This window comes from Cetorhinus maximus, chromosome 24 (genome assembly GCF_964194155.1).
Source record: "Cetorhinus maximus chromosome 24, sCetMax3.hap1.1, whole genome shotgun sequence".
Classification (NCBI taxonomy): domain Eukaryota; kingdom Metazoa; phylum Chordata; class Chondrichthyes; order Lamniformes; family Cetorhinidae; genus Cetorhinus; species Cetorhinus maximus.
Window position 1 is genome coordinate 33853542 of NC_135902.1, and position 25539 is coordinate 33879080.

General features: G+C 41.3%; 1 protein-coding gene across 2 annotated transcripts in view; it reads right to left on the reverse strand.

Annotated features, from left to right (window-relative positions):
• Positions 1-2640: 2640 nt before the first annotated feature.
• The window catches only part of rac3a (Rac family small GTPase 3a), a 46502-nt gene continuing 23603 nt past the window's right edge, over positions 2641-25539 (reverse strand). For both annotated transcript variants that reach the window (XM_078570992.1, XM_078570991.1), the window contains exons 2-6: positions 24782-24853; positions 24578-24695; positions 17501-17563; positions 16771-16930; positions 2641-4188 (exon numbers count right to left, since the gene is read on the reverse strand). In XM_078570992.1, the coding sequence (XP_078427118.1) occupies positions 4058-4188; positions 16771-16930; positions 17501-17563; positions 24578-24695; positions 24782-24853 (544 nt within the window). In that variant the 3' untranslated portion in view covers positions 2641-4057. The remainder of the gene's footprint in view (positions 4189-16770; positions 16931-17500; positions 17564-24577; positions 24696-24781; positions 24854-25539) is intronic.

The following is a 25539-nucleotide window of genomic DNA, read 5'->3' on the forward strand; positions in this document are numbered from 1 at the left end:
TATGAGCCCCCTTATGATGATGAAGATACTATTCCTCATTGGTATTAATCTGAAAGATTAACAAGGAGGGATTGTGGAAGAATAAAATACATCTACAGGTCAACTAAGGGTTAAACAGTTAGCACCATAGTGGAATACCACAGCACAGTTCCCTCTTTTGTTCTAGCAGGCACACCTGCAGCTGCCAGCTAATTGAGCAGGAGGGGAGAAAGGGGAGTGTCATGGGCAGGCTTCCTGGAGTCCTTGAGACGGGGCTGGGATGTCTGCCCCCAGGATCAAGCAATGGGCATCTGTTCTCTAGAGTGTACACTCCCTAGCACTAAAGATAAGGTCAAGCATGGTTATCTATTCTCTGTCTCACTTTTTATTACTACGTGAGCTTCCCCCAATATCCTGTATAGTCATAAACTTAGAATAGACTAATTGTGTGTTGCATGCCAAAGACAATGATTCTCAATGTAATTGATCATTGAAAGTTAGACAGTCTTATCACCTTCAAGCTCTTCGATATGTACAACTTCTACTATAAATACGTGTGTGTGCTCTGATGTTTCCTCAGAGTGTCAGCTAGCTACCTTGTATGCTACTGGGCTCTCCGTGATATCACGATTAATAAAGGCTTCCGAGACAAACCTCCTGGGTCTGAGTGTTCACTCCGATTTCCGCGACACACTGAATTGGAATTTCTGCGTTTTTTTAAACAATCTGATGACGCTTCGTATACTAATAGCAAGCACGTTTCCACTCCGTGGAGATTTTTTTCTGTCAACCATCCACTGATTCCAATCACCATGAACATGATCCTTGAATGGATTGTTGAGGTACACATCCAAAAGTAGAACTATGGACGTCAGCCACCCTGGTATAACTGCAACATGGGTGCTAATTCTTTGCACCTCTTGAGCTCATTGGTTATATTGGATCTGAACACTAATCAGCTGCATTTTCTTTTACATAGGCCTCTGGGATAAATATTTCACACATTATCGATTCATATGCATCCTCATCCATCTAACCATTGTTATGGACAGGCACAAAAACTCCTACAGTGAACTTGATGGTCAGCATGGTTTTAACGTTTGAAAAAAAACCACAGGCTTTAATTTTGTTGCGTCAGCCATGCAGCCTAGTAAACCCTGAATCTGGTCTCATGTCCTGTCATTTTCATTAGAACTGTTTTGAACCTTAAACGCCCATACATCATCTTTGCAACATAGTCCACATCACCTGCTTGATCCCATGTGATGACTTACAGATGTGGTAAAACATGCATTTCCAAGGTGAAAAATTGAAGCTCACTACTAATGCAAAAAAAAACTGAAAAGGAGGGGTGGGGGGTGGAAGTTGGCTTTCCTGCTGAGTATATGCAAAAGCATAATTTTCAGCACTGAAAAAAATGGGGTTATGTTATAAGCTGGGTCAATTAACACACTGCAATCTACGGTGTAAATTTAGTGCATTTGATTTCTAAATTATGTGTATAGGGAATAAGGGCAAGACTTTTTCTTCCACCCTCAACCCCACTTCTGCATCACTGGTAAGACCAGCATTTGTTGCCCATCCCCAATTTCCTTGAAATAACCAAATAACTTGCGAGGCCGTTTCAGTGTGTCAAACACATTGCTCTGGATCTTAAGTCACATTTAGCCAGATCGGGTAAGAATGGCAGATTTCTTTCCCTAAGGTCACTAATGAATCAGATTGGTTTTCGCTTCAATCTGATGGTTTCACGGTCACCATTACTGAAGCTAGCTTTTTATTCCAGATGTATTTGCTTAACTGAATTTAAATTCCCCAGTTGCTTTGGTGGGGTTTAAACTCATATAGCAGGAGCATTAGTCCAGGCCTCGAGATTACTAGCTAGCAGCATAATAATCACATTGCTACTGTACCCGTAATGTAATTTTACAGGAGCCTGCATGAATTCTACTTAAATTCAAACACATCAAGGTGATTTTCTCTCCCCTCAACAGTCTCTCGAAAATGTCAAAGGAAATTGATCCAAAATGTGGGGTGAATTTTATTGAAAGCATAAAGGAGATTCCCTCCACCCCCATTACTACTTGTTCTAAGAAAATGATGGTTAGCCTTCTCCTTGAACCGCTCCAGTTGTGGTGATGGTGCATCCATAATATGTTAGGTAGGAAATCCCACAATGAAGGAACGGTGATATGTTTCCATATGAGAATGGTAGGTGATTTAGAGGGGAGGTGTTCCTACAGCTCGTCCCTTTTAGTGTTAGAGATTAGGGAACTGGAGAGCTGCTGCTGAGCTATAAAGTATAAACTTGGCAAGTTGCTGCAGTGCATCTGGTGGCTACCACATAGTACATAATTCAGGTTGTACCACAGAATCTCCTCCTTCATGAATTATTTAGTAGCTCCAAGTAGTGTTGTGATAACACACCTGTAAAGTTCATGGTCAACAGCACTTTACAAAGATTTATAAACCATATGGATATCCCACAATGGATTCTCTCTAATGCTCTCATTGGAAACAGTGCAGAAAGCATATTCTAGTGAGGGTTATTACATTAATTCTTTAGCTGGGAACAAGCAGCTCCCTATGCCATGCTATGTCAAAACACAAGTGAGGGGCTATTAAACCCATTTTATAAGAAAGAAAACAATAACATTAAGGTAATGAGGATACTACAATATTTAATGAAATTCATTTCGTAAAACATAATTTGGTTCAAGAAGTTGCACCTTGAGAATGTGCCAAGTTAGAAATCCTCTCAAAAACTTGTACGAATGCATTTAAGAAATCACAAACAACAGAACAAAACTAAACAGTGAAATTACCAGAAGAGTCAACTCTCTCCCAGGGTTAAGGCTAGGATGTCGATTAGAATAAAATATTGGGACTCAAATCATGCAGGCCAGTGCTATAAATGAAGATGCCAAATTGGCAAAACTTTTTTTGTTAGTACCAGCCGGAACAAGCAAATGCTGCATCGCTAGTTGGACACTGCATCTGGCAATTTCTACAATTTACTTGTAATATTTAGAATGAAGGAGAAACCCTGATCAATTATTTTATCAAAACACAAGTCTGCTAGTGTTGTAATAAAGTTAATGAATACAACAGTTAAACACTGACTTTACATAACCAGCAGAAAGCCTTTTTACACAAGTCTTTCACATACACAAGCCTTCCCCCCCCTCCCCTTTAAATTTGCACTTTTGCCCATGCTGCACTCTGATCCCATATTATCTAGCTGCTTACAGAAAGGTCAAAAAGTATCTCTACAATAATTAACACTGCAGTACCCCTCATTTTGATTTTCCGCAACAAAACATGGTTACAATCAAGTCCATGCAAAAAAAAAGTCCATTCTAGACAACAATCTTAATGTACTTCCATGTACTGTACTTAAGATAAAGGGAAAAACCTGTTGAATGTATATCTTTATTCAAAATAGTCGATTTAAGAAAATTGCAAATGGTTGCATGTCTTGACTTCAATAACTGGCAATATGGACCAATGAGCACTAACAACTGATACTAGCCAGCAACACAGTGGACTTAAAAAAGACAGTTAAATAGAATAGGGCATGAACAGCTATTGTTCAGTCCTCAGAGTTCACTTTCAGTCAGTGAAATGGTAAATAAAGAGGAACAGCAGGGGCAGCAAATAGCAGAATCTGATGTTGCTCAAGTTGTGAGTCAGTTATGTAACAAATTAAAATTAAAGAATTAAGTTCACAAAGATGAAAAGACCCATTAAATACTGTTTCCACAATGGTAGTGTCAGCTTGAACATCACTGGACTCAAGCTGGATAGAAGCTACCAAAAGAGGGGATACTGCAGCTTAAAAAAAATGGAGTCCACTCATGAAGACAGCCACATTGCCTCACACAAAATCCAACACAGCGCTAACAGAATAATTACTGACTTCAGGACTTAACTCTCAAGGCTAACTGTTCCAACTCAAGAGAGAGGCGACACGAAGAACACTCTCTTCCGCAGTCTGATTCCACACAGGGCCACGATTTGGATAAAATACCAGCAGATTGTGTTGTTATGAAGGTATGGTTCCTTGCACGATCTCTTCCTAGAAAACAGTGCACTTCTTTCTACGCTTTTTCACGGGTGGTGGGCACAGCACGGCTCGAATTGCTTCATCAAAGACCGTTTTCAAACCTCTCTGGGTAAGAGCAGAGCACTCCAGATACTTCACAGCACCTATATTGGGGAAAAAAAAGCTCTGAAAATACAAATCATAAATGCTCAAGTTCACCATATCATTGCTTCAATGAGGAGCCTTTCTATTTGGCTGGCTTCTGAGCTGTCAATAAATGTACAGTTATGAGTGTACACAATCTAAATCTATTACAGTTGCTTCACTTGTAGTAACAGAATATCATTGCACTTTTTTTTAAGTTCTGTTTTCTATCTGCTTTTCCATGACTCAACAGACATCACTGCCTCCATGGTCTGGGTATGCATGTCAGTGTAGGGCAGTTCACTTTCCTCTACAACCTGAGGCTAGCAAACTTACTCCCAGTAATACACCAAGTGATCACGTGGACTGATTTTGTTTTGTTTAGTTCAATTAATTTTATTTCAATTTTTATGGCCTTGAAGACCCATGTGTAGCTCAGATATCTCAAGCTAGAACCAGCCAGAGGAAAGCAGGGTAGCCAGGACTGGAGTGTGGGACAGGGTAAAGGCAGTAGGGTTTTGGACAAATTATATTCTACACAATCCTGGTGATTATGCAGAGGTTGGTGGGGGAGGGGGAGCCTTTTCGCATCATCCACTAAGTATCCCAAACTGTGTGGTTACATGTATAGTGTTGAGAATAATGTGCTAAGAATTACACTGACAACCAATTTAAAGATTGTCAGTTAGGTTTGCAATGTGGCGCATTTGCATGTACTGGGAGCTACATATATTAATACACAGAGTGCTGTTCTTTGCAGAGAGAGAGAACATGTACATACATTACACCTGTTTTAGCTAAACAAAATAAGTGACAGCCATTCTCTGGTTCATTCGTCCTGGCAATGCCTTGGCCAGAGTCAAGCTGCCTGCTTTAAATTTCAAACAATGCTGGGCAGTTAACTGTTAGTCACCATCAACTGGTGCAATCTCCATGGCAACACCTCTACCGGAGTCCACTTGCCAACCAATCAGCACTCTCTTCTCATATAGTATAAATTTGTTGTTTCCTTTGGATTTGTATTCTTGCCAAATGTCCTGATGAGTGCAAGACAAAAAGCTTCGACAAAAATGTTTTATTTTAATAGCAATTCTGAAGAGAACAAGTTGTTCACTTTGTTGTGGCCATTTCTTTCAAGTATCAGAAAAGATGTGTGAGTAATATGGCCAACTGGCATTCATGGCATAATGTGCTTGCTTCCCACTTGTGCAACTGAACAAAATTGGTACTGAGATGCAAAAGCATGGATATTAGGCAAACCAGTCAATCAAAACAAAGATGAAGATTAAGTATTGGAAGATTGGCTGGAGGATACTTTTTATAATAGTTCACAGTAGGGGAAAAAAATAGATGTCTGCTGAACTCTAACAATTTAGGTCTTCATGGGCTAATGTCAAACTGTTTCCGCTTTATTCAAACTCTTACATAGACTAATGTTAAGAGTGCTAAAAAGGTGCTGCAAATGGCCACAGTAGTAGTTGAGCTTCATTTTAGATGGGGGGGGGGGGTGGAAGAGCTTGATGAGGTTAATAGCCTACGTAAACAAGGAAACACAAAGTAGCTCATCAAAGGCAGACTTTCCCAGGGGGATTGGAAGTGGAGAATTTCTTCACTTTCTCACGAGCTAACAATAAAAGTCAACAGTGCTCTCAGCACAGAATGGAGGATGGACTGTAATTCTCCCAGCTGCTAAAACAAAGGGCCCTTTCAGTTTCTGCAGGGCCGTCCTCCAACATCATGCAGAGCCTTTATTTTCACAACAGAAACCCGATACGAATAATTATAGGCATTCACGGATCCTGAAAGTACTCTATATCTCTATTCCCCCACCCACATTACTGTTTTGTTAGGTGAATTTATTACAATAGATTATTCACTTTAAGATATTAGCTATAATTTTAGAACATATTTTATTTTGACTTAATAGGTAACAATATTCTTCTTGTAACACTGCAATAAGACAACATGGAATATAACTGGTCCAAACCTCTACTGCCCATATCCTGTCCCACATGCCAATCCTTGCTAACCTGCTTTCCTCTGTGGTAGGTTCTACAATCAGATATCCAAGTTACACTGCTTTGAAATTCAGGGGAGTGTTGAACATCAACCAGAGTGGATCACTAATGAAACCTGTTGGGGAAGAGCAGTTGCTAGGTGCTGGGATTATTTTACCTGACTTCAGGTAACCCTACAAGCCATTGCCCTAATGGGTAGGATAGCTCTGGCTGGAAGCGAGAAGCTCATCAGTGGGGCATTTCCCTGCAGGCACAGAATGCATTCCGTATTGGGCAACTAGAAGCTCCACTCACAGTGAATTTTCAGTAATCTTCTTATTTGGGAACTCGAACATGGGGATTTCTGCATTTGACAGCTGACGACCACCACCACCCCGCCACAACAAAACTAAAGCCAACTACAATTTCTTTGGTGTTACAGCTGATTAATGTTGTTCTCTGAAAAGAAAATCGAAGTTTAGCATTGAGCCATCCTGCTGTGACAGTAATCTAACATTGGCAAATACCAGGCCAGCGAATGCTGCATTACATTCTTCTTCATCCCCAAGGTGTTCTACTTAGAAACGAGCTGTATGTAGGATCTTTTACGAGTCTGGAACTTACGTACAAATATTACTTCAGAGCCAATTTTACCTGCTAATTACCATTATACAGGTCTTGCTCGAAAAGTTCAAAGTAAAAAATAAACTACAAGTATAATTTAGAAAAAGCCTATAGATCTTTATTAATGGATGAAATTTGTGGGACAAGGTTAGTACTTTAAATAGTTAGTTGTACAGTTAGAGGAGGAATACAACTTCTTTTGCCTGCTTATTTTTTCACCAATTTTGCTCTCCCGCATGTGAAAGTGTTCAACTGCTCATGCGTGCTTTTGCAGGCACCTGTCACCCTCTGGATTCCTTGATTAAACAGGAATTTATGTACTAGCCTAAGAATGGGAAAAATGCCTGTCTACAGGAAAATCAACTTAAGTCTGGATAGAGGGTGTCAACAGACTATTTGGGCAGCGGTGATGTATAGCTTATAAGTCCAGCCAATAGCAAGACCCCCACTCAGTTGCTGATGACTGCACCCTAATGTAAAAAAATGTCATTAGTGGCTTAAAAATACAGATAATATTTGTGAATAGGAGGGAGGCTTCAGAGAATCAAACTAATTCATAAGTTGGGGAATGGGCTAAAAAGCCCCAGATGGAATTCAGTGTCAATAAGCAAGTGGAATTAGAATTTGGTAAAAAAAATACAGTATTGATCACAGAAAATCACAGTGCAGAAGAGGCCCTTCGGCCCATCGAGTCTGCACTGACACGTGAGAAACACCTGACCTATCTAATCCCATTTACCAGCACTTGGCCCATAGCCTTGAATGTTATGACGTGCCAAGTGCTCATCCAGGTACTTTTTAAAGGATGTGAAGCAACCCGCCTCCACCACCCTCCCAGGCAGTGCATTCCAGACCGTCACCACCCTCTGGGTAAAAAAGTTTTTCCTCACATCCTCCTAAACCTCCTGCCCCTCACCTTGAACTTATGCCTGACACTTCAACTAAGGGGAACAGCTGCTCCCTATCAACCCTGTCCATGCCCCTCATAATCTTGTACACCTCTATCAGGTCGCCCCATAGTCTTCTCTGCTCCAACGAAAACAACTCAAGTCTATCCAACCTCTCTTCATAACTTAAATGTTTCATCCCAGGCAACATCCTGGTGAATTTCCTCTGCACCCCCTCCAGTGCAATCACATCCTTCCTATAATGTGGTGACCAGAACTGCACACAGTACTCCAGCTGTGGCCTCACCAAGGTTCTATACAACTCCAACAGTGATCTCCCTACTTTTGTAATCTATGCCTCGATTGATAAAGGCAAGTGTCCCGTATGCCTTTTTCACCACCCAACTAAGATGCCCCTCCACCTTCAGAGATCCATGGACACACACACCAAGGTCCCTTTGTTCCTCAGAACTTCCTAGTGTCATGCCGTTCATTGAATACTTCCTTGTCAAATTACTCCTTCCAAAGTGTATCACCTCACACCTTTCAGGGTTAAATTCCATCTGCCACTTATCTGCCCATTTGACCCATTTTTAGCCCATCTATATCTTCCTGTAGCCCAAGACACTCAACCTCACTGTTAACCGCAAGGCCAATCTTTGTGTCATCCACAAACTTACTAATCCTACCCCCCACATAGTCATCTATGTCGTTTATATAAGTGACAAATAATAGGGGACCCAGCACAGATCCCTGTGGTACGCCATTGGACACTGGCTTCCAGTCACTAAAGTGTCCTTCTGTCATCACCCTCTGTCTCCTACAACTAAGCCAATTTTGAATCCAACTTATCAAATTACCCTGTATCCCATGTGCATTTGCCTTCTTTATAAGTCTTCCATGTGGGACCTTGTCAAAGGCTTTGCTGAAATCCATATAAACGACATCAACAGCACTACCCTCATCTACATACCTGGTCACCTCAAAAAATTCAATCAAATTTGTTAGGCATGACCTCCCTCTGAAAAAGCCATGCTGACTATCCCTGATCAAACCTTGCCTCTCCAAGTGGAGATAGATTCTCTCCTTCAGAATTTTCTCCAATAGTTTCCCTATCACTGACATGAGACTCACTGGCCTGTAGTTCCCTGGCCTATCTCTACAACCCTTCTTAAATAGCGGAACCACATTAACTGTTCTCCAGTCCTCTGGCAGCCCCCCCCCACCCCCCCCCATGGCCAAAGAGGAATTAAAAATTTGGGTCAGAGCCCCTGCGATCTCCTAAACAAAAATAAAAATACCTGGAAAAACTCAGCAGGTCTGACAGCATCATTTTCACATGGTCCATCTCTGACACTTCCCTTCCCTTCCTTGACCTCTCTGTCTCAATTTCTGGTGATCAACTGTCCACCAATATTCATTACAAGCCTACCGACTCCCACAGCTACCTCGATTACAGCTCCTTACACCTAGCTTCCTGTAAGGACCCCCATCCCATTCTCTCAGTTCCTTCGCCTCCATGGCATCTCTTTTGATGATGCCACTTTCAAGAACAGTTCCTCTGACATGTCTTCCTTCTTCCTTAACCGAGGTTTTCCACCCATTGTGGTTGACAGGGCCCTCAACCGTGTCCAGCTCATGTCCCGCGCATCCGCCCTCACACCTTCCTCTCCCTCCCAGAACCACGATAGGATCCCCCTTGTCATCACTTATCACCCCACCAGCATTCAAAGGATCATCCTCCGCCAACTCCAGCATTATGCCACCACCAAACACATCTTCCCTTCACCCCCCCGGTGGCATTCTGCAGGGATCGTTCCCTCCGGGACACCCTGGTCCACTCCTCCATCACCCCCTACACCTCAACCCCCTCCCACGGCACCTTCCCATGCAACCACAGAAGGTGCAACACCTGCCCCTTTACTTCCCCTCTCCTCACTGTCCAAGGGCCCAAACACTCCTTTCAAGTGAAGCAGCATTTCACTTGCACTTCCCTCAATTTAGTCTACTGCATTCGCTGCTCCCAATGTGGTTTCCTCTACATTGGAGAGACCAAACGCAGACTGGGTGACCGCTTTGCGGAACACCTTCGGACTGTCCGCAAGCATGACCCAGACCTCCCTGTCACTTGCCATTTCAACACTCCACCCTGTCCTCATGCCCACATGTCCGTCCTTGGCCTGCTGCAATGTTCCAGTGAAGCTCAACGCAAACTGGAGGAACAGCACCTCATCTTCCGACTAGGCACTTTACAGCCTTCCGGACTGAATATTGAGTCCAACAATTTTAGATCATGACCTCTCTCCTCCATCCCCACCCCCTTTCCGATCCCCCTTTTTTCCAATAATTTATATAGATTTTTCTTTTCCCACCTATTTCCATTATTTTTAAATGTATTTCCATCCATTGTTTTATCTCTACCTTTTAGCCTATTTTGATCCCTTCCCCCCACCCCACCCCCACGAGGGCTATCTGTACCTTGCTCGTCCTGCTTTCTAACCTTAATGTCACCTATTAGCACATTCCTTAGATAATATCACCACCTTCAACACCTCTTTGCCCTTTTGTCTATGACATCTTTTGGCTAACTCCACCTTTCACTGGTCCTCTATTCAGCTCTACTTGTCCCATCCCCCTTTAAACCAGTTTATATTTCACCTCTTTTCTAATTTTCCTTAGTTCTGTTGAAGAGTCATGCAGACTCAAAACATTAACTGTGTTCCTCTCCACAGATGCTGTCAGACCTGCTGAGTTTTTCCAGGTATTTTTATTTTGGATTTCCAGCATCCGCAGTTTTTTGCTTTTACCCTGCGATCTCCTCCCTTGCCTCCCTCAGCAGTCTGGGACACAAATCATCCGGACCTGTAGATTTGTCCACTTTTAAGCCTGCCAACACCTCCAATACCTTGTCACTCCCTAAATCAATTTGCTTAAGAACCTCGCAGTCTTTATTCCCAAGTTCGATACCTTCATCCTCATTCTCTTGGGTGAAGACGGATGTGAAGTATTCATTCAACACTCTAACGATGTCCTCTGGCTCCACCCGTAGATTGCCCCCTTGGTCCCTTATGGGCCCTACTCTTTCCCTGGTTATCCTCTTCCCAATGATGTACTTATAGAATATCTTGGGATTTTCCCTACTTTTACCTGCCAGAGCTTTCTCATATCCCCTCTTTGCTCTCCTAATTGCTTTCTTAAGCTCCACCCTGCACTTTCTGTACTCCACTAATGCTTCTGTTGATTTGCTTCCCTTGAACCTGCTAAAAGCCCCTCTTTTCCTTCTCATCGTATCCTGAATATCTCTGGTCATCCATGGTTCTCTGGGCTTGTTACTCCTTCCTATCACCCTAGAGGGAACATGTTGAGCCTGTACCCTCCCCATTTCCTTTCTGAACGTCCCCCACTGCTCCTCTGTAGATTTCTCCACAAGTAGCTGTTCCCAGTCTACCTTGGCCAGATCCTGCCTTATTTTACTAAAATCCACTCTCCCCCAATCCAAAACATGTTTTTGAAACTTGTCTATTTCTTTGTCCATAACAAGCTTAAATTGTACCATGTTGTGGTCGCTATCACTAAAATGCCATCTCAGCCACCTGTCCGGCTTCATCACCCAGAATTAGGTCCAGTACTGCGCCGTCCCTTGTTGGACCCTCTACACATTGACCTAAAAGGTTCTCCTGTACACATTTCAAGAAATCCACTCCATCTAAGCCTTTAACACCATGTCTATCCCAACTAATGTTGGGAAAGTTGAAATCACCTAATATAATTACCTTATTGTGATTGTTTTTACACACCTCCACAAATTGTGCACATATTTGCTCCTCAATTTCCCGCTGACTATCTGGGGGTCCATAATAAACACCTAACAATGTGGCTGCCCCTTTTTTTATTCCTAAGCTCTACCCACAAAGCTTCATTCGATGCCCCCTCCAAGATATCATCTCTCCTTACTGCAGTAACTGACTCCTTAACTAATAATGCAATGCCTCCTCCTCTTTTACCCCATCCCCTGTCTCGCCTGAAGATTCTATATCCCGGAATGTTGAGCTGCCAATCCTGCCCCTCTCTCAACCACGTCTCAGTGGTGGATCTATCACAATTCCATGTGTTAATCCTCACCCTTAACTCATCCGTTTTACCTGTAATACTCCTGGCATTAAAGTATAGGCCATCCAGCCTTGCCTTACACCCCTGAAATTTAATGCAGATGTACTCCCTCTGACTTGATTGTTTTACTGTATTATGATGTGTCCCTATTCTGCTAACATTCTGTGTCCCCTCCCCCTGCCGAATGAGGTTAAACTCCTCTCAACAACACTAGCAAACCCGCCCACTAGGGTGTTAGTCCCGCTCTTGTTCAGATATAGACCGTCCTGCTTGTACAGGTCCCACCTTCCCCAGAAATGGTCCCAGTGATTCAGGAATCTAAAACCCTCTCTCCTGCACCAACTCTTGAGCCACATATTCATCTGCACTATTCTCCTATTTCTGAGCTCGCTAGCACGTGGCACTGGGGAGTAATCCAGAGATTACAACCTGAGAGGTCTTGCTTTTTAGTCTACTGCCTAACTCCCTGAATTCTTGATGCAAGACCTCATCCCTCTTTCTACCTATGTCATTGATACCAACATGTACCATGACCTCTGCCTTATCACCCTCCCCCTTCAGGATGCCCTGCAGCTGTTCAGTGACATCCCGGATCCTGGCACCAGGCAGGCAGCAAACCATCCTGGAGTCACGCTGACGGCCACAGAAGCGCCTATCTGTTCCCTTGACTATAGAATCCTTTATTACTATTGCTCTTCCTCCCCTCCTGTACAGACAGGCTGCTTGTGGTGCCAGAAGCTTGGCTCTGTCTGCACTCCATGGAGGAACCAGCGCCATCAGCCTCCAAAATAGAATACCGATTTGCGAGCAGGACCCCAGGGGGCTCCTGAACTACCTGCCTGTTTCTCTTGGACTGCCTGGTGGTCAACCATTCCCTTCCTTCAAGTCCCTTCAGCTGCGGTGTGACCACCTCTCTAAACGTGCTATCCACGATGCTCTCAGACTCGCGGATGCTCCACAGTGTTCCCAGCCACCATTCCAGCTCCAGCTCTGATAAGCCAATATAAGACTCAGTTAGTTCTGGGTGCATAGGACAGGAGAAACTTTTTTATGTAATACTCAGAAGTTTTGTAATTCACTTCCAGGGTTAGTGGCTGAAGTAAAAACAAAAAGTGCTGGAATAACTTAGCAGGGCTGGCAACATCTGTGGAGAAAGAAACAGTTAACATTTCGAGTCCAATATGATTTCTTCAGAACCTAGTATATCAGTGCAAAAGATAAGGCTGAAGCATTTGCTACAATATTCAGCCAGAAGTACCGAGTGGATGATCCATCTCAGCCTCCTCCGGAAGTCCCCAGCATCACAGATGCCAGTCTTCAGCCAATTCAATTCACTCCACCTGATATCAATAAATGGCTGATGGCATTGGATACTGCAAAGGCTATGGGGCCGGACAATATTCTGGCAATAGTACTGAAGACTTGTGCTCCAGGAATTGCTGTCCCCTAGCCAAACTGTTCCAGTACTGCTACAACACCGGCACCTACCTGGCTATGTGGAAAATTACCCAGGTATGTCCTGTACACAAAAAGCAGGACAAATCCAACCTAGCCAATTACTGCCCCATCAGTCTACTCTCAACCATCAGTAAAGTAATGGAAGGGGTCATTAACAGTGCCATCAAGCAGCACTTGCTTAGCAATAACCTGCTTACTGGTGCCCAGTTTGGGTTCCGCCAGGCCCGCTTGGCTCTTGATCTCATTAGCCTTGGTTAAACAAAAGAGCTGAACTCCTGAGGTGAAGTGACAGTGACTGCCCTTGACATCAAGGCCATATTTGACCAAGTGTGTCATCAAGGAGCCCCGGCAAAACTGGAGTCAATGGGAATAAGTGAGAAAAGTCTCCACTGGAGGAGTCATACCTAGCACAAAGGAAGATGGTTGTGGTTGTTGGAAGTCAGTCATCTTGGCTCTAGGACATCACTGCAGGAGTTCCTCAGGGTAGTGTCCTCGTCTCAACCATCTTCAGCTGCTTCATTAATGACCTTCCTTCCATCATAAAGATCAGTTCACTGATGATTGTACAATCTTCAGCACCATTTGCGAATCCTCATACTGAAGCAGTCCATGTCCAAATGCAGCAAGACCTGGACAATACCCAGGCTTGGGCTGACAAATGGCAAGTAACATTTGCGCCACACAAGTGCCAGGCAATGACCATCTCCAACAAGAGAGAATCTAACCATTGCCCCTTGACGTTCAATGGCGAAACCATCACTGAATCCCCCCACTATCAATATCCTGGGGGTTACCATTGACCAGAAACTGAACAGGACTAGCCATTTAAATACTGTGGCTACAAGAGCAGGTCAGAGGCTAGGAATCCTGCGACAAGTAACTCGCCTCCTGACTCCCCAAAGCCTGCCCAACATCTACAAGGCACAAGTCAGGAGTGTGATGGAATACTCCCCTCTTTCCTGGATGAGTGCAGTTCCAACAGCACTCAAGAAGCTTGACACCGTCCAGGACAAAGCAGCCTGCTTGATTGGCACCACATCCGCAAACATTCACTCCCTCTGCCACCGACGTACGGTAGCAACAGTGTGTACCATCTATAAGATGCACTGCAGAAATTCACCAAGGCTCCTTCGACAGCACCTTCCAAACCCCATGGCCACTACCATCTAGAAGGACAAGGATAGATGGGAACACCACCACTTGGAAGATCCTCTCCAAGTCGCTCACCATCATTACTTGGAAATATATCGTCATTCCTTCATTGTCGCTTGTTCAAAATCCTGGAACTCCCTCCCTAACAGCACTGTGGGTGTACCCACCCCACATGGACTGCAGCAGTTCAAGAAGGCAGCTCACCACCACCTTCTCAAGGGCAACTTAGGGCAATAAATGCTGGCCCAGCCAGTGAAGCCCACATCCCGTGAATGAATTAAAAAAAAAACTCAACATTGAAGATTAGATTGGCTAGGTGAATGAGGAATGGGTAAATAATACTAGCTCACCATTTGCTCACGTAACGAAGGACATTAACTGGTTTGGGCCAAATAGCCTGTTTCACTGTTATGACTTTTCTCTAAACCACTTACAGTGAAGTCTTTATACAAAAGGTTGTTTCACAGTGGCTCCCACTGCAGCTGTACAGAGACCCACTTTCTGGTTTTGATTACAGTCCTTGTTTGGAGAGAGCAATGAATTTTGTATCCGATTAGTTAAGCTGTAGGATAGTTGAGCAACAAAAGAGCTGCAGACTTGCATCTAAATACATTACACAAAAACAAAACCATGCACCACCCGAGAAAATAACAAATTACATAACAGCTCAGTGGAATGTCCCTCATTTGCGTTATGTACACAGAAGCTCTTCTGTAGTAAATGATTCTCAATAATAAAATGAAAACTATTAACAATTAACAACCTTTATTCATTGTTCTCAATGACCTATTCATTTTCCTCTTGGTAACAGAGTCCAGGTGAAAGAAAATAGATTTTGGAAATAAAATTGACAAGACGTAATAGCGAGAATTCTGGTGTTAACTGTGAATTCTTGGCAATGTTGATAATAAAGCTGACTTTACAGTTCTCATGAATTTTAAATACCAGGGATGTGTCTCTCTGCAGTAGTTTGATTCCCCAATGGTTTAATACAGATTGTTGGGTAAAGCGGAAGGAACTTAATCATGGTGTAAGATATATTATATAGTTTGATGCAGACACAGGGCACCCAGTGTCTGCAAGGTAAGTCCCATCTCCAACATCCCTCACTTTGATCAGCACCTTTTAAAATAAAAGTCATCAAGTTTAGCAGAACATTCTTAAAAATAAAGCAAAGTCATGCTTAAATATTCAAGAAGCACATTGTGTACAAATTCAAATATATAAAGAACGCTGGATATCAGAAGTAAAAATAGAAAATGCTGACACTGCATTGCAGGCCAACGAACATCTGAAAGAGAAATTTAGGGTTAGATTAATGTTAAGAAGTGACTCATCAGCCACTTACACCTGAAATATTAAGTACATCTAAGCCTATCTTTCTCGTTCAGCTCCTGATAGAAACGCTCAATACATCAATCATATTCTACTTTTAGTTCCGATTCTGGTTCATTGGATCTCACTTCATATTAACTTCCTCCAGCAACCATCAAACTGAATTGCTGAGAAGTTAACTGCAGAGATTTACTGTCCCTGAATTGATGCCACCCTTTTCACATATAAAACAAGAATCGCTGAAAAGCCTTTTGACAGGTTGGTGCTTTAAGAACACATTTAATGTTTCTTCACTAACACAGGATCATTTTTGCAGATGTTAGGAAAAATTTTGCAACAGTGGAGACTATAGTCCTTTATTAGTTTACTGATTTTTGTCTTCCTCCCGAATCAAAACAATGTAAACTCAACTCATATTAACAGTGAAAACTTAAATCTGATTCAGGGGAGAGATCTAGTGATGATTTAAAATCAAACAAATTCAATGCCAGGTCCCCAGAAATCCTAAGAATTCCTTGATCAACTTATCAACAGGTTTCATTGCTGGTGAAAATATTAAGGACAAACATTGTAGAACAAAAAAAAAGACAAAGACTAAATCAGACATTTCATTCAGTGCAACCAGATTTTGGTATCTCTCTAAGATTGTGTCAAAATTAAGGCAAGGTTACAGCTCAGGTCTCTGAGGTTTCATGATTATTTAGCATCAATTCTCTTACCCAATTCTGCAGCATTGCTTCAATGCTGGTTACTCAAGGCACAACTGGAAAGCTAGCCCTCAAAGACTGGCTCAGTTATTCCTCCGGATAATTGTCAAGTCTGCATGTTGTAGCAATTCATAGGCATCAATCAAAAATATCCCATCAAAGGATGATGGCCTAGGACACTTGGCTATGGCCTGGATGGAGCTGTCTTTTTGTATTTTCATTTTGCCAAATTTTCATTTTAATGTGGCCACTAGATCTTCCTACTGTGTGTTCTAAGTCGTAACGTATCTCATCATGTCCCACAATTTACCCCAGACATTACCATCACTCACCTATTTCTCTGGCCATAGCCAATCCCTGTGGATAAGTAATGGGAGCCAGCTTTTTATCTCTTAGCCTTTCAATGGTGTCCTTATCATCCCGCAAATCCAGCTTTGTTCCTACCAGGATTATTGGTGTGTTTGGACAATGATGCCGCACCTCTGGGTACCACTGCATGAAATAAAAGACAATACATATCATCAAATAATATGCCCTTCCATATCTGACCTCTTATGCAATCCACTCACTTGTAATTATATTTTAAACTAAATGCAGTTACTTGAATGCAAAATCAAAAGTGTGCTTTGGATTCAGTGCATTTGTGACTACATTGAGATATCTCAAATGGTCGAGGCAAGGGTTCCATAGAGAAAGACACTTCCCTTCCATCAAAAGCAAGAAATCTGCACACCCATGCACTTGGGAGAAGTCTGTCTGCATGCAATCTTGGCTGAGTTATGGTGGATAAGGATTTATAAGGACACAGCAAAATTATGAACAGTTTCTATATATGTGGGTGTCATACAAATACATAAAAACACTAATCCAAATCACTGCAAAAGTGGGAGACAATGGAGATTAAAGCATCTATTTACTTCTCTTGAACTAAACCTTTGACCCCAGTGAACTGGGAATCCTGGTTACGACTATAGCTTTGAGACGGCTCAAAGTTCCATACTGACATATATACTGCACGTGTCAGCTTTGTTTCAAAACCTCACTTTAAAAAGCAAACATTACCTTTGCTCTGACGTTTTCAAAGGATGCTGGGCTCACAAGTGAAAAGCAGATCAAAAACACATCCTATTAAAAAAGAAAAAAAAATGAAGAAAACAAAAAACGTTAATTTGATCCGTGTAAATACGGATTGAACATCATTACCTGTATTCTTTGGAATGTCATAAATGAAATCAGCATAGAGACTAACATGGCAGACATGACATTAGAGGAAATCAAAAAGCTATGAAAACAATTAAGATACAAAGAACAGAGATAACTGCTAAGATAATCAAATTTAGTGAGACAAAATCCCCTGGCCTGGATGGATTGCATCAATGCATATTTAAAAGAAGGAAAAGAAAGCAGATGTACTATTACGTATATATAAAAGTTCATTAGGAAAGGGAATAGTGCCAGAGAACTGGCAGACAGACAGTTAATGTGATTTGTCTAAGCAACAAATCCAGGAACTATAGATTAATTAGTTTAATGTCAATGATAGGAAAGATTATGGAACCCTAACTCAAAGATGTAATAGAAAAACATGTAGAAACTAAAAATATAATAAAGTAGTTAGAGCAGATTCCAAAACAGAAGGTCATGCTTGACCAAGTTTACTAATTATCTTAAGTAACAGAAAGAATAAAGGATAATGCAGTATATGTAATACATTTAGATTGCCAAAAAACCTTCAATAAACTGCCTAGTAAACTCATGACTAAGGTCAGAACATGTGGTGTCAGGAGAAAAGTAGCAAACTGGCTACAAAACCAAAAGGTTAAAGGTAGTCACTCAGATTTGCAAATTGTGTGAAGTAGTGTTTTATGAGTTTTGATACTGGGACAACTGCTGTTCACTATTTGCATGACTAATCTGGACTCTGGAATCAGGAATATAATCTCAAAATTTGTAGATGACTCCAAATTAGTGTAGTTAATACAGAGGGGGACTATGATCAAATACAGGAAGACATTAATAAACTTGCAGAATGGGCACGCAATTGGCAATTGAACTAAGTGTGAGGCAAGTACATTTTTGTAGGAAAAATAAAGAGGCTACATGTTCCTTAGAAAATACATTTCTAAGTTGGGTAGGGGGACAAAGGAATTGTGGATACAAATAAATTAATCAGTAAAAGTAGCAACGCAGGTTAATAAAAACAAAATTAAAAAAAAGCAAACATACAAAATAGGAGCAAGAGTAGGCCACTCGGCCCCTCGAGCCTCTCTGCCATTCAATAAGATCATGGCTTGATCTGAATGTAATCTCAACCCCCAATAACCTTTCACCCCCTTGTTAAATCAGGAATCTATCTAGCTCTGCCTCAAAAATATTCAGACTCTGCTTCCACCGCATTTTGAGGAAGAGAGTTCCAAAGACTCTCAACCCTCTAAGGAAAGATATTTCGCCTCACCTCAGTCGTAAATGAGTATCTTATTTTTAAACAGTGACCCCTAGTTCTAGATTCTCCCACATGAGGAAACATCCTCTCCACATTCACTCTGTCAAGACCCCTCAGGATCTTAAAGGTTGCAGTTAAGTCGCCTCTTACTCTTCTAATTTCCAGTGGATACAAGCCTATCTTGTCCAGCCTTTCCTCATAGGACAACCCACCCATTCTTGGTATTAGTCTAGTAAACCTTCTCTGAACTGTTTCTAATGCATTTATATCTTTCTTTAAATAAGGAGACCAGTACTGTACACAATACTCCAGATGTGGTCTCACCAGTGCCCTGTATAACTGAAGCATAACCTTTATACTTTTGTAATTAATTCCCCTCACAATAAATGATAACATTCTATTAGCTTTCCTAATTAACTGCTGTACCTGCATACTAACCTTTTGTGATTTAAGCACGAGGTCACCCAGATCCCTCTGAATCTCAGAGCTCTGCAAACTCTCACCATTTAGATAATAAGCTTCTTTTTTATTCTTCCTGCCAAAATGAACAATTCCACATTTGCCCACGTTATACTCCATTTGCCAGATCTTTGTCCACTCATTTAACCTATGTCACTTTGTAGCCTCCTTACGCCCTCTTCACAATTTACTTTCCTACCTATCTTTGTGTCGTCAGCAAATTTAGCCACCATTCCTTTGGTCCCTTCATCGAAGTCATTTATATAAATTGTAAAAAGTTGAGACCCCAGCACTGATCCCTGTGGCACACCACTCATCACATCCTGCCAACCTGAAACAGACCCTTTATGCCAATTCTCTGCTTCCTGTTAGCTAGCCAATCTTCTATCCATGCCAATAAGTTACCCCCTACATCATGAGCCTTTATTTTCTGCAATAACCTTTGATGTGGCACTTCATCAAATTCCATCTGGAAATCTAAGTACAGTACATCCACCAGTTCCCCTTTATCCACAGCACATGACTCCTTCAAAGAACTCCAATAAATTGGTTAAACCTAATTTCCCTTTTACGAAACTATGCTGACTCTGCCTGATTGCCTTGAATTTTTCTAAAAATAACATCTTTAATAATAGCTTCTAACATTTTCCCTATGACAGATGTTAGGCTAACTGGTCTATGATTTCCTGCTTTCTGTCTCCCTTTTTGAATAAAAGTGGTATATTTGCTATTTTCCAATCTAATGAAACCTTCCTCGAATCTAGGGAATTTTGGAAATTAAAACCAGTGCATCAACTATCTCACTAGCCATTTCTTTCAACACCTTAGAATGAAGACCATCTGGACCTAGAGATTTGTCAGCCTGCAGCCCCAACAATTTGGTCAATACCATTTCCCCGGTGATTGTAATTTTCCACAAGTTCCTCCCTCCCTTCCATTTCCTGATTTACAGCAAACAACTCTTCCTCCAAACTCCCCTCTCCAAACTCCAAGTCTTCACACAGTTAGTCGGCTGCATTCTGTTTGCCAAGGCTGCACTAAAGAACCCTGAATTTATAGCAAACTGAACTGGGCTGCAGGAACCAGATTCAACCAGTTAGCTAATTAACTACTCAGCTCCTGCAGCTGAGAGTGAGTTTACCCTGTCTAAGCTGCAAGACAGAAAGAACTTAGCATGCTTACACAGTACTTTCTAGTTACTGCTAATTACAGACTAGATTAGATTTTAAAGAGGAAAATTTAAGAACAAAATTTAACACTTGAAACTCCCCTCTCACCAAACTCCAAGTCTTCACTCAGTTAGTCGGCTGCACTCTGTATGCAAACAAGGCACAGGGGTTTGTTTCAAGGGATAGAATTGAAATGCAAAGAAATTAAACTTGATCAAGACCACATTTGGATGTTTGCGTTTGCAGGGATGACCAAAGCTAGGGACCATAAACATGTGATAATCACTAATACATCCAGCAGGGAATTCTGGATAATTTTTTACCCAGTTTATGCTTCAATGCAAAACTCGCTATCACAAAGAGTAGCTGAGATGAGGAGCACAGATTAATTTAAGCGGAAGCTAGATAAGCACAAGGGAGGAAGGAATATATTGATGGGAATAATTGAATAAGGACAGGTTTGTGTGAAGCATAAACATGTTGGGTTGAATGGTCTGTTTCCACACTATAAATACTTTGTAATCATTAAATGTGATCTTTTATAAAACTTTTTTAAAAAAAGTGATATTTGAAATTTCATCAAGTTAATTAGTCTTTTACTTTGATGGGAAGATACCAAAGAAAACATACAAATTAGGAGCAGGAGTAGGCCACTTGGCCCCTCGAGCCTGCTCCGCCATTCCATAAGACCATGGCTGATCTGATTGTAACCTTCACTCCACATTTCTGCCCACCCTGATAACCTTTCACCCACTTGTTTATCAAGAATCTATCTATCTCTTCCTTAAAAATATTCAAAGACTCAGCTTCTACTGCCTTTTGAGGAAGAGTTCCAAAGACTTATGGCTCAGAAAAAATTTCTCCTCATCTGTCTTAAATGGGCGACCCTTTTTTTAAACTGCGACCTGTAGTTCTAGATTCTCCCACAAGGGGAAACATCCTCTCTACATCCACCCTGTCAAGACCCCTCAGGATCTTAAAGGTTTCAATCAAGTTGCCTCTTACTCTTCTAAACTCCAGTGAATACCAGTCTAACCTGTCCAACCTTTCCTCAAAGCCAACCTGCCCATTCCTGGTATTACTCTAGTAAACCTTGTTTACATAGAAACATAGAAAATAGAAGGTGTAGGCCATTCGGCCCTTCGAGCCTGCTCCACCATTCATTATGATCATGGCTGATCATCTAACTCAATAGCCTGCTCCCGCTTTCTCCCCATATCCTTTGATCTCTTTTGCCCCAAAAGCTATATCTAACTCCTTCTTGAAAACATACAGTGTTTTGGCCTCAACTACTTTCTGTGGTAGTGAATTCCACAGGCTCACCACTCTCTGGGTGAAGAAATTTCTCCTCATCTCAGTCCTAAATGGTCTACCCCATATCCTCAGACTGTGACCCCTGGTTCTGGACTCCCCCACCATCGGGAACATCCTTCCTGCATCTGCCCTGTCTAGTCCTGTTAGAATTTTAAAGGTTTCTATGAGATCCCCCCTCATTTTTCTGAACTCCAGTGAATATAATCCTAACCGACTCAATCTCTCCTCATATGTCAGTCCCGCCATCCCAGGAATCAGTCTGGTAAACCTTCGCTGCACTCTCTCTATAGCAAGAACATCTTTCCTCAGATAAGGAGACCAAAACTGCACACAATATTCCAGGTGTGGTCTCACTAAGGCCCTGTATAATTGCAGCAAGACATCTCTTCTTCTGTACTCGAATCCTCTCGCTATGAAGGCCAACATAACATTTGCCTTCTTTATCGCCTGCTGCACCTGCATGCTTACCTTCAGCGGCTGGTGTACGAGTTTAAACTGCTTCTAACGCATTTACATCCTTCCTTAGATAAGGAGACCAATACTGCCCACAGTACTCCAGATGTGGTCTCACCAGTGCCCTGTACAACTGAAGCATAACCTTCCTAAACAATTCCCCTCACAATAAATGATAACATTCTATTAGCTTTCCTAATTACTTGCTGTATCTGCATGTTAGCCTTTTGTGATTCATGCACTAGAACACCCAGATCTCTCTGAATCTCAGAGTTCTGCAATCTCTCACCATTTAGAAAGTATGCTTCTTTTTTATTCTTCCTGCCAAAATGGACAATTTCACATTTTCCCACATTATACTCCATTTGCCAGATCTTTGCCCACTTACTTAACCTAATTATGTCACTTTTTAGCTTCCTTAAGTCCTCTTCACAACGTACTTTCCTACTTATCTTTGTGTCATCAGCAAATTTAGCAACCATCATCCAAGTCATTTATATAAATTGTAAAAAGTTGAGACCCCAATACTGATCCTTGTGGCACACCACTCTTTACATCCAGTCAACCAGAAAATGTCCCATTTATGCCTATTCTGTTTCCTGTCAGCTAGCCAATCTTCTATCTATGCCAATATGTTACCCCCTGCACACGAGCTTTTATTTTCCGCAATAACTTTTGATGTGGATCCTTATCAAATGCCTTCTGGAAATCTAATTACAGTACATCCACTGGTTCTTTCATGAGCAGCACGTGTGGCTCCTTCAAAGGACTCCAATAAATTGGTTAAACATGATTTCCCTTTCACAAACCATGTTGACTCTTCCTGATTACCTTGAATTTTTCTAAGTGCCCTGCTATAACATCTTTAATAATAGCTTCTAACATTTTCCTTACGACAGACGTTAAGCTAACTGGCTTGAATTTTTCTGCTTTGGGTCTCCTCTCCGTTCTGAATAAACGGGTTACATTTGCTATTTTCATATCTAATGGAACCTTACCTGAATCCAGGTAATTTTGGAAAGTTAAAACCAACATATCACTAACCACTTCTTTCAAGACCCTAGGATGAAGTCCATCAGGATTTGTTAGCCCACAGCTCCAACAATTTGCAAAATACCACTTCTCTGTGATTGTGATTTTTCTGAGCTCCTCTCTCCCTTCCATTTCCTGATTTACAGCTATTTCTGGGATGTTACTTGTAACCTCTATAGCGAAGACTGGTGCAAAATATATGTTCAATTCATCATCCATCTCCTTATTTTCCATTATTAATTCCCCAGACTCACTTCCTATAGGATCAATGCTCACTTTTTGAACTCTTTTTTTAAATATCTATAGAAACTCTTGCTATCCGTCTTTATATTTCTAACTAGCTTCCTCTCATACTGATTTTTCTCTCCTTATTAATCTTTTTGTCGTTCTTTATATTTTGTCCAATCTTCTGACCTGCCACCCGTCTTTGCACAATTATATAATCCTACCAAATGTGAGATATGAGTCTTTCATATATGAGCCTTACCAATAAAAATTCAATTTTCATAAACAATCCCAGAAAAGAAATCATGATGCACAAAATACTCAAAAAATTCAACATACAAACTGTTGTGACCTTTACTGAAACAAGTGAACAAAATACACATGCTTTTGGGGCATGACTATAATGGATCTGTCTGATTACTACACTGTGCAATGTAACCTGACACAACAGGACACAAAGGAATATTTTATAGTTCCTGATGGAGTTAAGTCAGATGTTAAAACCTGCTACTGTAATGACAATAAATAGTACCATCTGTCACTGGTCAATGCTGAGGGCTGCTTAATTAACCTGGGTACCTCCAGAAAACACCAATGGCTTTGGGCAGAGAGGAGAGAGACATTTGGTGGAAATGTAAAATGGCCCCTGAGCTAATCCTTGAATAAGTCCAACTGCAAGCTGCAACACATCTGTAGTACACAATAAGTCAATGAAACAGCAAACATGGACAGTATGAAAGTCAAAGATGGTGTGGAGGATATTCACAGGCGCTCTAGCCATCATTGACTGATGATGATCACAGTTCCTCAAATCTTATTCTACATTATCATGCTACAAAAATATTGGAAGTCTGTATGGACATCAGGCAAGGACAGGATGGAATTTACATACGTGACACTTTTTCACCATCAAGACTCAGATAAGTAACAAGTATTTAGATAAGATATGGGAATATTTGCAGTGTCCAAAGCTCCAGCAAATGGAATCAAATCTCCAGGATAGGAAGAAAACTGCCAAGAGTAAAACTAAAGAAGGAAACATACCGTCTGTGGGTAAGAGAGGGGTCGGAGTCGGTCATAATCTTCCTGACCTGCTGTGTCCCAGAGTCCCAAATTCACTGGTTTCCCATCTACCATAACATTAGCAGAATAGTTGTCAAATCTGCAAAATTAAAACAATAGAATTCAACGGCAAAAATACAAACAGCTCAAGAACTTTTGTAAAAGCATGTTACACTCAATACTTACACTGTTGGGATGTACTCCCCAGGGAATGCATTGGTGGTGTAGCTGATGAGTAGGCATGTCTTACCTACAGCACTGTAAATGCAGCAAAGAAATTAGCATTAGTAACAAAGTAAAAACAATCTATAGGAAGAGTCTAAATTTGTGCAAAAATCGGATACACCTCAAAAACACAAACTCTGAGTACAACCATGCAGCTTTCATATTTAGTAACCCATGAAATCCATGATGTCCACTGAATTATATCATTCATTTTCAAATATAGAGCTCTGACATAATATTCCACCAGTCTTTATTCAAAGCTGCAGCACTAAAGTTCCATGGCTTAATTTAAAGCATTAAACATTAAAAATAAAATAAGCACCAAAACACAGACTGAATTATTAAGTGTAGTCAGGTCTCTAGTTTGGTTGCCCATCACCATTTCCCCATTCACCCACCAGCACTCCAACCCCAAATCCAAGCAAAGGTTTTGGTGCATCTCTGATGCTTATATGCTATACTTGACAAATTTCCTACATCCTGTTAATTCTACATGAATATTGCAGGATTTTCATCATTCTAGAAGTATTCCCACTTAATATTATCTACTAAATATTAACAATTTGTAAGAGCACTTAAAAAATCATTACCTATAAAATTCAGTCATCATTCCTGTATGAAATTCTGAGGTTCAGCACAGTTACTTTTACACAACATAAGACTCGTGCTATTGCCACTGGATCCCAAAGGTTGTTGCTGGAACTCAAAGCCAGAAGATC